Source organism: Scyliorhinus canicula, chromosome 11 (genome assembly GCF_902713615.1).
Source record: "Scyliorhinus canicula chromosome 11, sScyCan1.1, whole genome shotgun sequence".
NCBI lineage: Eukaryota > Metazoa > Chordata > Chondrichthyes > Carcharhiniformes > Scyliorhinidae > Scyliorhinus > Scyliorhinus canicula.
In genome coordinates, this window is record NC_052156.1 from 121,890,871 (window position 1) to 121,902,882 (window position 12,012).

Consider the following 12,012-nt stretch of genomic DNA (forward strand, 5'->3'; position numbering starts at 1 on the left):
CCCGGGTCCCCAAATCATTATCCTGGGTTTTTGGATTACTCATCCAGTGACAACATCACTGTCCAACTGCGCCCTTTGAAATGTTTTGGTTGAATCGTGGCCATAGTGTTGACAATGGGTAGAATCATAAAAATATTGAAACAAACTAATGATCAGAGACATGAGTTAATAATAATTTTTATTCGTGTCACTGAAGTTACTGTGAAAAGCCCCTAGTCGCCACACTCCGGCGCCTGTTCGGGTACACGGAGGGAGAATTCAGAATGTTCAATTCACCCAACAAGCACATCTTTCGTGACTTGTGGGAGGAAACCAGAGCACCTGGAGGAAACCCACACAGTATGGCAGCTGGGAATTTAAATTTAATTAAATACATTTGGAAAAAAGATAGTCTCAATAGTGGTGAAGATATAACAATCGATTGTTGTGAAAATCCTTCTGGTTCACTAATACCCTTCAAGGAAGAGGAACTACCATCTTTACCCGGTCTCGTCAAACCCGCAGCAATTGACTCTTAACTGCCCTGTGAAGCAGCCTCGCAAGCCACTCAGTTGAGGGCAGTTAGGGATCAGTAACAAATGATGGCAATGTCAGCATATGTACATTCAAATAATGAATAAAAACAGTTTTGTCCCATAATAAGGTAAATTGAAAAAAATACCTATTTTTGTTTGTGCTGTATAATATTTGATATTCCTGCTTGGGGGTGAAAGAGATTTTGCTCAGCCATCAACAGTATTTCAAACTAAATTGTGAAAACATATCTTTCTGTCTGAGCTGGCATGGATTTGTGTGTGGCTGTATTATCAAAATATACATTACAATTATTTTGAATAAAATCTGAGGTGGAGGCCAATGGACAAAATGCAGCTAGTAAAGTTTATATAATTTGAGAACTGAATTTGCCAGCCCCGTGCTCTCCCCCTGCCCTGGGAGGTCGGTTAGCTCAGTTGGCTGGACGGCTAGTTTCTGATACAGAGCATTGCCAACAGCATGGGTTCAATTCCTGTACCGGTTGAGGTTATTATCAAACTTGTCCCTCACCTGAAGTGTGCTGACCCTCAGGTTAAATTACCACCAGTCAGCTCTCCCTCTCTCAAAGCAGCCTGTGGTCCTCTGGGACTATAGTGACTTTCACATTATTGTTGAAATGGTCCCAGAGCTTTGAGAGATCCAGTTCAGATCAGGGATTTGATGTGATTTAATATTTCAAATATGCATGCCTTGAGCTAATTTTTTGTTTGTAGATTTGGAAACTTACTTTTATTTAAATTGTTTACTTTTTCTCCATATTTCAGAAACAAAATGAGGACAATTGTATCTTTGCTATGTTTGACTGAGCTTAATCTGTTGGATCTTAGTCAGAATTGCATTTCTACCATAGTGGATACATTTCTGATCCAGTGCTCAAAGCTGGAAACATTCAGAGTCTCGGAGAATCATCTCAGTAAGTATATTTGTGCAAAAATTGCAAAGGTGAAATAGATTTCTTGATGTGATTGTGTACTTTAGTCAAAAGGTTATAGGCATTTTACAGCACAGAAGGAGGTCACCCAGCTCATCAAGTCTGGTGATTCTCTGCAATAGAAAATGAGCCTTTCCATGTAGCCCTACACTGGTTTCCCCTTCAGGTGCATATCCAATTACTTTTTGTATCTGTCTTCCACCACCCTTTTAGGCAATGCATTCCAGATCGTAACCATTTGGTGTGTTTAAAAAAAATCCTTCCTCATCATTTCACCTTTGATTCTTTTGCAAGTCACTTTAAATCTGTCATCTCTGGCTATCAAGCTTTCTACCAATGGGACCAGTTTACATCAACTGTGCTTAGGCCCTAACAGGTCTATCTCTTGAGATGTGAAATATGAGTTTAAAACTGTCTAAAATAGTTAATTACAATCCTGTGCTGAAGCTCTTGGATCTTGAACACTCAACCTTCTGATTCGGAGGCGACAGTGCTACCATTGAGCTCAGGTTAATACGCCTGGAAATCCCAGCTGCGTGTTACCGGCAGCGTGCTGTTTGCTGGCGGCGAGCTTCTTTACTCCTGTCGGTTGTCAATGGGATTTCCCATTGAAGCCACCGGGAAACCTGCGGTCCAGGGTACGCTGCTGACAGGTACAGAATCATAATGGCCTGAGAATTCCAGCCCCAGTCTGCTGCCCTTTTAGATTTCTCCGTTGATTTGCCTGACTTGCATTTTGTGCTTCTCTGAGGAACAGCCAACCATGCTCCTACAGATGGGGTGGGTGCTTTTTGAATTATCATTTGAAATCACTTCAAAAAGTCTTGGGTTTCTGCTCTCTCTTGGCATCTTTTATCCTCAGTAAATTTCTTAATGAGAACTGCATGGCGTTTCTACACTGTACTTTCTTGGGTTACAGCTAGCACAAAAGATCTGAGGAATTTTACATGCAAGTTATATTCAGCGCAACTCGAATTTCCACTATAATTTGTGCTTGTTAAAAGAAAGCACTAAAAGTATGCCCCTCCCCCCTTTGCTTGGTTGACTAATTCTCCTCGTTTATGGGCCTATGAAAAGGTTCAAAGAATAGATAGGGAAAAAGACACTGTGCTATACAGCACTATTTGTAATAGAGTGCAGTGTCCTATCAGTACATTATTGTATTTGTTGGGCTTTGCAGAAAGGTTCAGAATGTTACATTATGTTGCATTATAAGACAGTTAACTCTATTTTTCCTTTCCTGAATTTGGAAAATATTTTCCATCCTGTTGTCTACCGTGTATTTATTTGAATCGGGTTTGTATCTTTGACAACCCAATTCAGACCTTTTTTTGTGAGTTACTGATTGGTTATTTCACTTTAACAGGTATGTTGACTGGTTTGCCGTCAAAAATGACTACAATCGATTTGGCCAGCAACAAGTTTGACACAGTTCCCAAAGCAATTCTCAAGCTTCAACAGTATGTCCTTTAGCCTGTCAATCATTCTTTATATCTTTTTGAGTGTGTGTGAGTGAATGAATGTATCACCAGGAACAGGGATGCCATTGCCAAGAGTGATATGTTTTTTGATTTGGTGTTTGCATCAATCATTTCTAACTACAATATAACATGACCTGAGAATGTAGCAAAAGTCCCATTAGTCTGAACTAACAAATTTGCCTAACCCTCATTTTCAAAGGTATAGTCTCCTCAGCGCCCTTAATTTTTTTTTCCTTTCCCCACCAACCATACTTATGGGCCGGGATTCTCCAATATCGCGGCCAAGTGTTGACGCCGGCGTCAAAAATGACGCGAGCAACGCCGGCGTCAACGGGCCTCCAGGCCCAGTAATTTTCCTATTCTTCGGGGGCCAGAAAGGCGCCAAAAGCTGGCCCTGTGCATGTTTGCTGACTCCGTGCCGGCCCCCGCGCAACATGGCAGAGTCCTATAGGGGCCCAGTGTGGAGGAACATAGACCCCCCTGGAATGAGTGCGCCCGCTGATCGGTAGCCCCCGATCGGGGGCCTGGCCACCGTGGAGGCCATCCCCGGAGATGGTTCTCTCCCCCCCCCCCCATTGACAGCGGGGTCCTCTGTCCCTCCCAGCCAGCCAATGGGGTTTCACATTGTGGGCACCCCCACACCGTCGGGAAATCCATGGGCGTGAATGCACTGCCAGTGAAACAAAGGATCACGCCAACAGATAATCCACTCCTTGAACTGTCAGCATATAAACATTGCTTTCACAAGGGTATTTAACTTAATCCTCCCAGGGGAAGGGGTATGGAATTAATTTCTTTAACAGCTAATTTTGTAAACGTCACAAAACAAATAGGGAGGTGATGGCATAGGGCTGATGTTACTGGACTAGTGATCCAGAGGCCCAAGCAATGCTCTGAGGACCTGGGTTCAAATCTTCCACCACAGCAGTTGGTGGAATTTAAATTTAATTAATTCAATCTGGAATTAAAAATCTAAGCTAATGGTGAATAGAAACCCCTCTGGTCCCCTTTAGGGAAGATAAGGCTGTTCCTGTCTAGTCTGGCCTAACTGTGACTCTGAGCCCGCAGCAATATGGCTGACTCTTAAATACTGACTTATAGATTTACGGTGGCGGCCATGGAGTGAGCGGTCGCACATTTGGCAGCTCCCGCTTGTGGCGTTTTTTTCGGTCCTTTTCCCCGGTTGCCGGGCAGATATTTTGGAGGAAAAAGGTGTAGAGGTGGTGGAGGAAAGTTATACTCCACTGGTGAGGTCGGTGGATGGATTACTGGACCAGAAGTAGGTTTCGAAGAAAGGAGCTGCAAGAGCAAGAAACTCTTCTTACGACACATAGAAAGATGGCGGAGAGCAAGGGGTTGACCTTACCAGCCCAATGGTCAACGGGGCAGCCGGTGGACTTTCTGAATGAAAAGTTCAGTCAGCAGAGGAGGGAGACTCAGGAGGACTTGGCGAAGGTGGTTGACCCACTGAAAGTGGGGATCGACTATGTGGAGCTGAGGCTGTACTCCCAGAGCCAGGCGATCCAGAAGGTGGAGGAGTAGGTCGGGAAGTACAAGGAATAGCTTACCTCGTTGACGACCAAAATTGGGATGTTGAGGGAGACCCAGAAGTGGCTCAAGGAGAAAGTGTAAGATTTGGATAACCGCTGCCGAAGGCTAAATTCGAGAATTGTGGGGATGCCAGAGGGTATCAAGGGAGAGGACGCAGGCGCTAATGTCGGCAAAATGTTGGAGCAGCTAATGGGGGAGGGGGCCTTCAACCAGCCCCTGAAGGCCAATCGGGCACTGATGAGGAAGCCGCAGACGGAAAACCGGCCAAATTCCACTAAAATGTTTATTATCCTCCAATACCACTCAGTGGACCCGATAAGATAAGTAGTAGATCGTCCGCGCATAATGAGACCCTGTGCTCCAAGAGATGGGAATTTCTCCCTTTGTCACTGGCGGGGCAGATGCAGACCGTGAAAATGACGGTTCTCCCGAGGTTCTCATTGGTTTTCCAGATCCTTCCAATCTTTATTCCAAAGGCCTTTATTTTTCAGGAAAATTAATGCTTTTAATTTGGGGTTTGTGTGTGGGGGGGGGGGGGGGGGGGGAGTGGGCGGTACGGTAGCACAGTGGTAAGCACAGTTGCTTCACAGCTCCAGGGTCCCAGGTTCGATTCCCGGCTTGGGTCACTGTCTGTGTGGAGTCTGCACGCTCTCCCTGTGTCTGCGTGGGTTTCCTCCGGGTGCTCCAGTTTCCTCCCACAAGTCCCGAAAGATGTGCTGTTAGGTAATTTGGGCATTCTGAATTCTCCCTCCGTATACCCGAACAGGCGCTGGAATGTGGCGACTAGGGGCTTTTCACAGTAACTTCATTGCAGTGTTAATGTAAGCCTACTTGTGACACTAATAAAAATTATTATTATTTATTAATTATTTATTATTTAAAAGTTACTCCATGTGATCTATGGTGGTGGCGGCATTGAGGGTGTGGGGAAAGTGGCGCAGCAGCTGAGGTTGGAAGGTGCCGTGGTCTGGGCACAGATTTGTGGGAATCATAGATTTGCACCGGGGGTAGCGGTGGGCGGTGATCACACAGTTTGGGGATCTCTTTACAGGGGGCAGCTTTTCGAGTGTAGAGGAATTGGAAGAGGAGTATGAGCTGCCCAGTGGGAATGGGTTCCAGAACTTACAGGTTTGGTATTATGTTAGGAAGCAGTTGCCGTCCTTTTCTGACCTGCCGCCCCTGGAGCAGCAGGACAAGGTATTATTGAAAGCAGGTGTTGGAGAGGCTACGGTGTTGGAGATTTTTAAGGAGTTAATGGACTGGGAGGGAGCCCCGATAGGAGAAGTTAAACTCAAGTCGGAGGAGGAGCTGGGGATGGAATTAGAGGATGGGTTGTGGGAGGAGGCTTTGAGGAGAATGAATTCATCCTCTTTGTATGTTAAGCTTAGCCTTATTCAATTCAAAGTAGTCCATAAGGTCCATGTGACGGTGGCTCGGATGAACAGGTTCTTTGAGGGGGTGAAGGACAGGTGTGGGTAGTGCGCGGGGAGGCCATGCACGTTTTGGGCTTATCCGAAGCTGAAGGGGTTCTGGCAGGGGTTTGCAGACGTAATGTCCGAGGTGCTGAAGGTGAAGGTTGCCCCGAGTCCAGAAGTGGTGATTTTTGGCGTATCGGAAGACCCAGGAGTCCAGGGGGCGAGAGAGGCCGATATTTTGGCCTTTGCCTCTCGGGTAGCCCAGAGATGGATTTTGTTGGAATGGAGGGACTCGGTGTCACCGAAGCTGGGGATGTGAGTGAGCAACCTCACGGAATTTCTTCCGCTGGGAAAAAAAAATCAAGTTTACCTTGAGAGGGGGTTGCCCGGAGATGGAAGCCGTACAATGACTTCTTCAAGGTTAGTTAAGACGTCAGCAGTGGGGGGGGGGGGGGGGTTGTTCTCTTTTTGGTTTTGGCTGTGTTTACTGTATATATATATATAAATGCCTTAATAAAAATATTTTAAAAAAAATAAATGCTGATTCATATTGAGCAAGCCATTCAGGAAACAAAGGATTGAAATCAGATGGCTCATCGACACCAGAAATGACAAACCCAACACAATTCTCCTTACCAACACCCACAGGCTCCCATTGCAAAATTGGGAGTGCTATCCCACAGAATAGTCAAGCCTGATATTGCCTCTTAAGATATGATTCAGTGAGTATGACTTGTGCCCCAGATATCACCATCACCAAAGCTAATGAGGTGTGAGTTACCCTGGAAGTCTATCACCATGGGACATTTGGATGAATTTTGAAGAGTGTAGCAACTTTGAATTGGGAATCCATGCTGGCCATGCTCTCAGTATCAGCAGCAGAATTGTATTCAACCATAATCTGCAACCTCATAACCATTGTAAAGACCCCTCTTAAGTCACCGCTTAGACTTCTATTTTCTACATGAAAGCTTTAGACTTTCCTGATCGTTATAACCTTTCTGATGGTATCCTTTACATCCTTTTGATGTAATTCTACAAGATGCAGGATTTCTTCACAACAGCATTTACTAAAGCCAAACAAAGTAAACAAAGGTATTCCTGAATATCCCCTTAAAAATCTTTGATTGTTGCTTTTTAAAAATAATTTGATTGTATTCCTGACTGGGGTCTTATGCCCTGATCCATTGCACCATTGGAAATGTTTTACTTGATGCACGTTTCATGTGTGACAGTCTGTTTTCCATATGAACCATAGTGTTGCATGTGCTGAATGCCATGCTTCTCCAATGTCTTAAACAACTATCTGTTAAATTAGTCTTGCAGATTCACTCAGTTGCCTGAATCACAAACTGTGACTCCACAAAAAACAAACCAATCAAATATTTTGCTTTTCAAAGCCAATTTGTAGCAACAGCTGGTACAAAAAAAAATAACAGCAATCTTTGAACATGCTTGTTTCCTCAGCTTAGCAACTATGTTCAAAGTCCTAAAATAGAATTCATAGCATAGCTACAAAACCTGAAATCCGAATACATTTGTCCGGGTTCTGCTATAAATCTATTCTGTTGCCTCAACAACCTAGAAATTCATAGAAGCCTGAGGCTTGGGTTTGTCCTTACCTTCCATTATGCCTGCCCACCTAATATTCTTATAGCATGTGTTGCTGCCAATGAGTTACCTCAACTCCTACAAGGAATTTGGAATTCTGGAATGTTTTCAATGCAACGTCATCAAAAATAAATGAAGTAACAATATTAGGAGCTTATAATAGTCAAACAAACCACTGGATCTTGTTCTCTTTTATCCAGTTTATTAGAGAACATAGAACATTACAGTGCAGTACAGGCCCTTCGGCCCTCGATGTTGCGCCGACCTGTGAAACCACTCAAAAGCCCATCTACACTATTCCCTTATCATCCATATGTCTATCCAATGACCAAACTTTCAGGGATCTATGTACATGGACACCAAGATCTCTCTGCTCATCCACACTACCGAGAATCTTACCATTAGCCCAGTACTCTGTCTTCCTGTTATTACTTCCAAAATGAATCACCTCACACTTTTCTGCATTAAACTCCATTTGCCACCTCTCAGCCCAGCTCTGCAGCTTATCTATGTCCCTCTGTAACTTGTAATATCCTTCCGCACTGTCCACAACTCCGCCGACTTTAGTGTCATCTGCAAATTTATTCGCACGCCCTCCTCCAGGTCATTTATAAAAATGACAAACACCAGTGGCCCCAAAACAGATCATTGTGGTACACCACTAGTAACTGGACACCAATCAGAGCATTTCCCATCAACCACCACCCTTTGTCTTCTTCCAGCTAGCCATTTTCTGATCCAAACTGCTAAATCACCCTGAATCCCATGCCTCCGTGTTTTCTGCAATAGGGGGTGATAAATTTTCCCATTTCTGACAGTAACATAAAATATTGGGAATTGACATTTCTGATTGTGTTCACAAATTCAATTGCTTGCTCCAACCACAATCTTTTCTTTTTTCACTCTTGTCCCCTTCTTCACAAACATTAACCAGCACTGGGGCCTACAGATGCTGCTGCTGCTCAAATTCCCTTGGCACTCTCCATGTCCTGCTCAGTCCTGTGCTGCACCTCTGTGTCCAGACCTGTTTTTTTAACACTATTAAATATTCACCAGCTACCCAAAGGTGTTCCCTGTAAGACCACCCACTTTATTTTTGAATACCTAGCTTCAGTCTCTCAATCTTTTCCTGTATCTATTACCTATTCCCTTCCCTACCTGCCAATTCTATCTAGGTACTTTACCCATGCCATCACCGTGAACCACAAAACTCCGTGAGGTGCCTCACGCAGGATATAGGTCACTGAATCAGACAGTGCTGGCTTGTTGTTGGATATTTCAACTACGCATAGCATTCTCAGTTTATCTTTTCGGGTTTCCTTTCTTTGCTGTTAACTTGTAGGTGCGTGTATTTCAAATGGCCTCACTGCTTTGGTGAGCACTTTTGAAATCACTGATAATGACACATTAGCTGTGAAACTAAAGTAACTTGTTAATTGGTTGCGTAATACTCTGTTGGCTTTGTAATTAACATTGATTACATGAAGAAAAAAGCAGGCAACTACACTCCCACTCAACGGAGATAGAATTGCTCCATTGCCAGCAGGTCATTTAAAAACACAAGAGTTGATCACAAACATGACATATCTTCCATCTCAAAAAAACATTTAAGCAATTTTGTTATTTGATTGAACATTAAGTTAAGTTGAAAGGAATTTTTATGTTGAACTTGATTAAATATCTGAACGGAGAGTGGCGTGGAAAATGGTTCTGAATAAACAAATTCTGTATTCCTTCTTTCCTTGGTGTTTAAGTGCCCTCTTAATTATTTCTACTGGCTGTACAGTAGAACTGCTATGGTTAAACTGTAGAGATTTGGATGATTTTTGTTGAGTTAAATTCATTGTTCTGGAAAAATCTGAGAGCCAAGATATGAAAATGCTTGGAAACGATGTAGATCAAATCATTTATTCATGCTTTATTGTCCCTTGTAATTAATCAGCAAACATTTAATATTTTTTCAGCCGATGATTTGTGATGTCTTTTTCTTTCTCCAGTTTAAGGAGTGTGAACCTAAGTCACAATAAAATATCAGAGCTCCCTGGACCTGCACATTGGGAGTCGTCAAGTTTAAGGGAACTGATATTCAACCATAACCAAATCAGTGTTTTGGATTTGAGTGAAGGAGCAAACAAATGGTCAAGACTAGAAAAGCTGAATCTTAGCAATAACAAATTGAAGGAGGTGAAATACTTTGTTTTACTTCAGTAAATTGGAAAATAAATGACCTGTTATTCGATTACTTGTTTCAATCCTCGTATAAATTGGAAAAAGTGTGATTAATGGATAAACATAACAAATACTTTTCTTTAAAGCTGTGCTTTGCTACAGTTGTGCATTCATGTTTGGCATTTTAAAAAAATTTCATGTTTCGATGTATGAAATATTGAGTTAAGATGTAATCGTTTGGATGATTTTTTTTTTGGTTGCTTCCAGCTACCTCCTCAAATTGGCCAGCTAGAAAACCTAACATCTTTAATCCTGAGTTATAACTCCGACTTGAGGTCCTTGCCAAATGAAATGGGGAAGCTGCAAAAGTTGTGGGAGCTTGAACTCCAAGGGCTGTTTCTGGATTTGGATTTAAAACATGTCGGCAGCAAAACAAAAGATATTATAAGGTGACTATCTTTATGTTCTTTTGTGTAACCTAGGGAAACCAGGCGAGGGCTGTGCAGGTATCTCACAATACCATCTGAGTATTACATGTCACTATTGATGTTTAGTGCAGCTGTGTGAAATATGAAACTAATCTTGATGGAAAATAGCATGACTGGTGAGTGTATGAAGGCCCGAAGGGGAGATTACTGCCTTGTCTATTCTAGGGCGCAATCAAACCAAATGGGAAATATAAAAACAAATGAATGCGGATGCTGGAATCTGAAACGAAAGAGAAAATGGTGGAAAATCTCAGCAGGTCAGGCAGCATCTGTAGGGAGAGAAAAGAGCTAATGTTTCGAGTCTGAAGACTCTTTGTCAAAGCTAACAGATGGAGAAAGTGGGACATATTTATACAGTGGAGTGAGAATGAAAGATGAGCCATAGTAAATTTTCCAATTTACTGAAGTAAAACAAATGGGAAATATGTCCCATAGAGAGCACATTTAGTCGCATGTTTCCCAGCTCTCACAATGCCGAGAAACGCAACATTATCTAACATGATTCCAGTTAGATAGGAGGCCACAGTGGGGAATGCGCGGCTGATGCCGCACTTACTCCATTTCCTGCACTGAGGAGCCCCGCTCACCGAAACTCCGCAGTGCATGGAGAGATCGAGATGTCATTTTTAAATGGCGTCCTGATCTTTCAAACCCCTGATGCGACCCTCATTCCATCTGGTTCCTGTTTGTGGCGACCATCACTGAACAGCACTCGCCCGAGGTCTCCAAGGTGAAGGGGATGGATCCCAATGCCTTGGTTACCGCAGGGAATTGCATATTAGAGTGAGACCAGCTGACTCTCTCCAATATGGAGATTTACCAATAAGCAATCCCGCCCACAATGGGCGGACTTCACATTGCGACTTCTTGTGATATCACATTAAGTCTCATGAGGTGTGACAAGCCAGGTTGATCCAGGGAGCGATAGTTACCGGCCACATTGTGTCGCAGCGTCCTGTTTTTTGGGCGCAGCGTGGCCGGTAGATCACGCCCATAATTCCATTTAAGTCAAATGTTTTGTAGAACTCAGTAGGTCAACAATTTGTGGGCACAGTGCAATGGCATCCGTAATTGGAGCTAACTCAGGCAGATTAAAATTTGAGAGTATTAGCTCTGCATTAATATGCATTGGTCCAGATATTACTGAGTGGCGAAAGAATGCCTCTCGCTGTTCACTTCATGTACAGTAACCCAGAGACTTTTCACGGGCTAGGTTGGTGGAAATGTCTACACAAGTCTGAACCAGCATGGTGTCCTCTACTAGGGATTGCTGATGTCTGTGTGCAGTATGTGCAACAGAAAGACTCTTCAATGAATCAGATTTTAAAAATCCTCACTGAGACACACAGACTGGAAATTTGGAAGTAGAAAACAGGAAATATAAATAAGTTTTAAATAATTGTACAGGAAACAAACTAAATATTGGAACATGTGCAAGGGATTAGGGAGAGACATAAAATAGAAAAACTATTGGTGCAACGCAACCGGAAACATTTCTCTGTCTGGCTTCAAACGTGTTTACTGGGGTGTTTCCAGCACCTGCAGCGCTGAGAAAGACCCTGCTGTTCAGCGGCACTTTGCCGGGTGTTTTTGGCCTCAAAGAGAACCTCCTCGTCGAAGCCGCAATTTAGTCATTTTCTGCACTTTTCAGAAAGACTACCTGTGGATCAGGGCGTCATTTATAAAGGCCCAACTCCTGGCATGGGCAACCTGGCACTCGGGCACCTTGGCACTGCAAGTTTGGGACCCTGGCCACCTGGGACACCCTAACAGTGTGCTGGGGCAAGTGCCAAGATGCTAGGCTGGCAGTGCCCAGGTGCCAGCAGGAGTGC

At 43.5% G+C, this 12,012-nt stretch overlaps 1 protein-coding gene across 1 annotated transcript in view; it reads left to right on the forward strand.

Moving 5' to 3' along the window:
* The window catches only part of lrrk2 (leucine-rich repeat kinase 2), a 184,732-nt gene that overhangs the window by 111,308 nt on the left and 61,412 nt on the right, over positions 1-12,012 (forward strand). The window contains exons 26-29 of the mRNA XM_038812210.1: positions 1,299-1,447; positions 2,832-2,925; positions 9,521-9,707; positions 9,960-10,141. Of these exons, the coding sequence (XP_038668138.1) occupies positions 1,299-1,447; positions 2,832-2,925; positions 9,521-9,707; positions 9,960-10,141 (612 nt within the window). The remainder of the gene's footprint in view (positions 1-1,298; positions 1,448-2,831; positions 2,926-9,520; positions 9,708-9,959; positions 10,142-12,012) is intronic.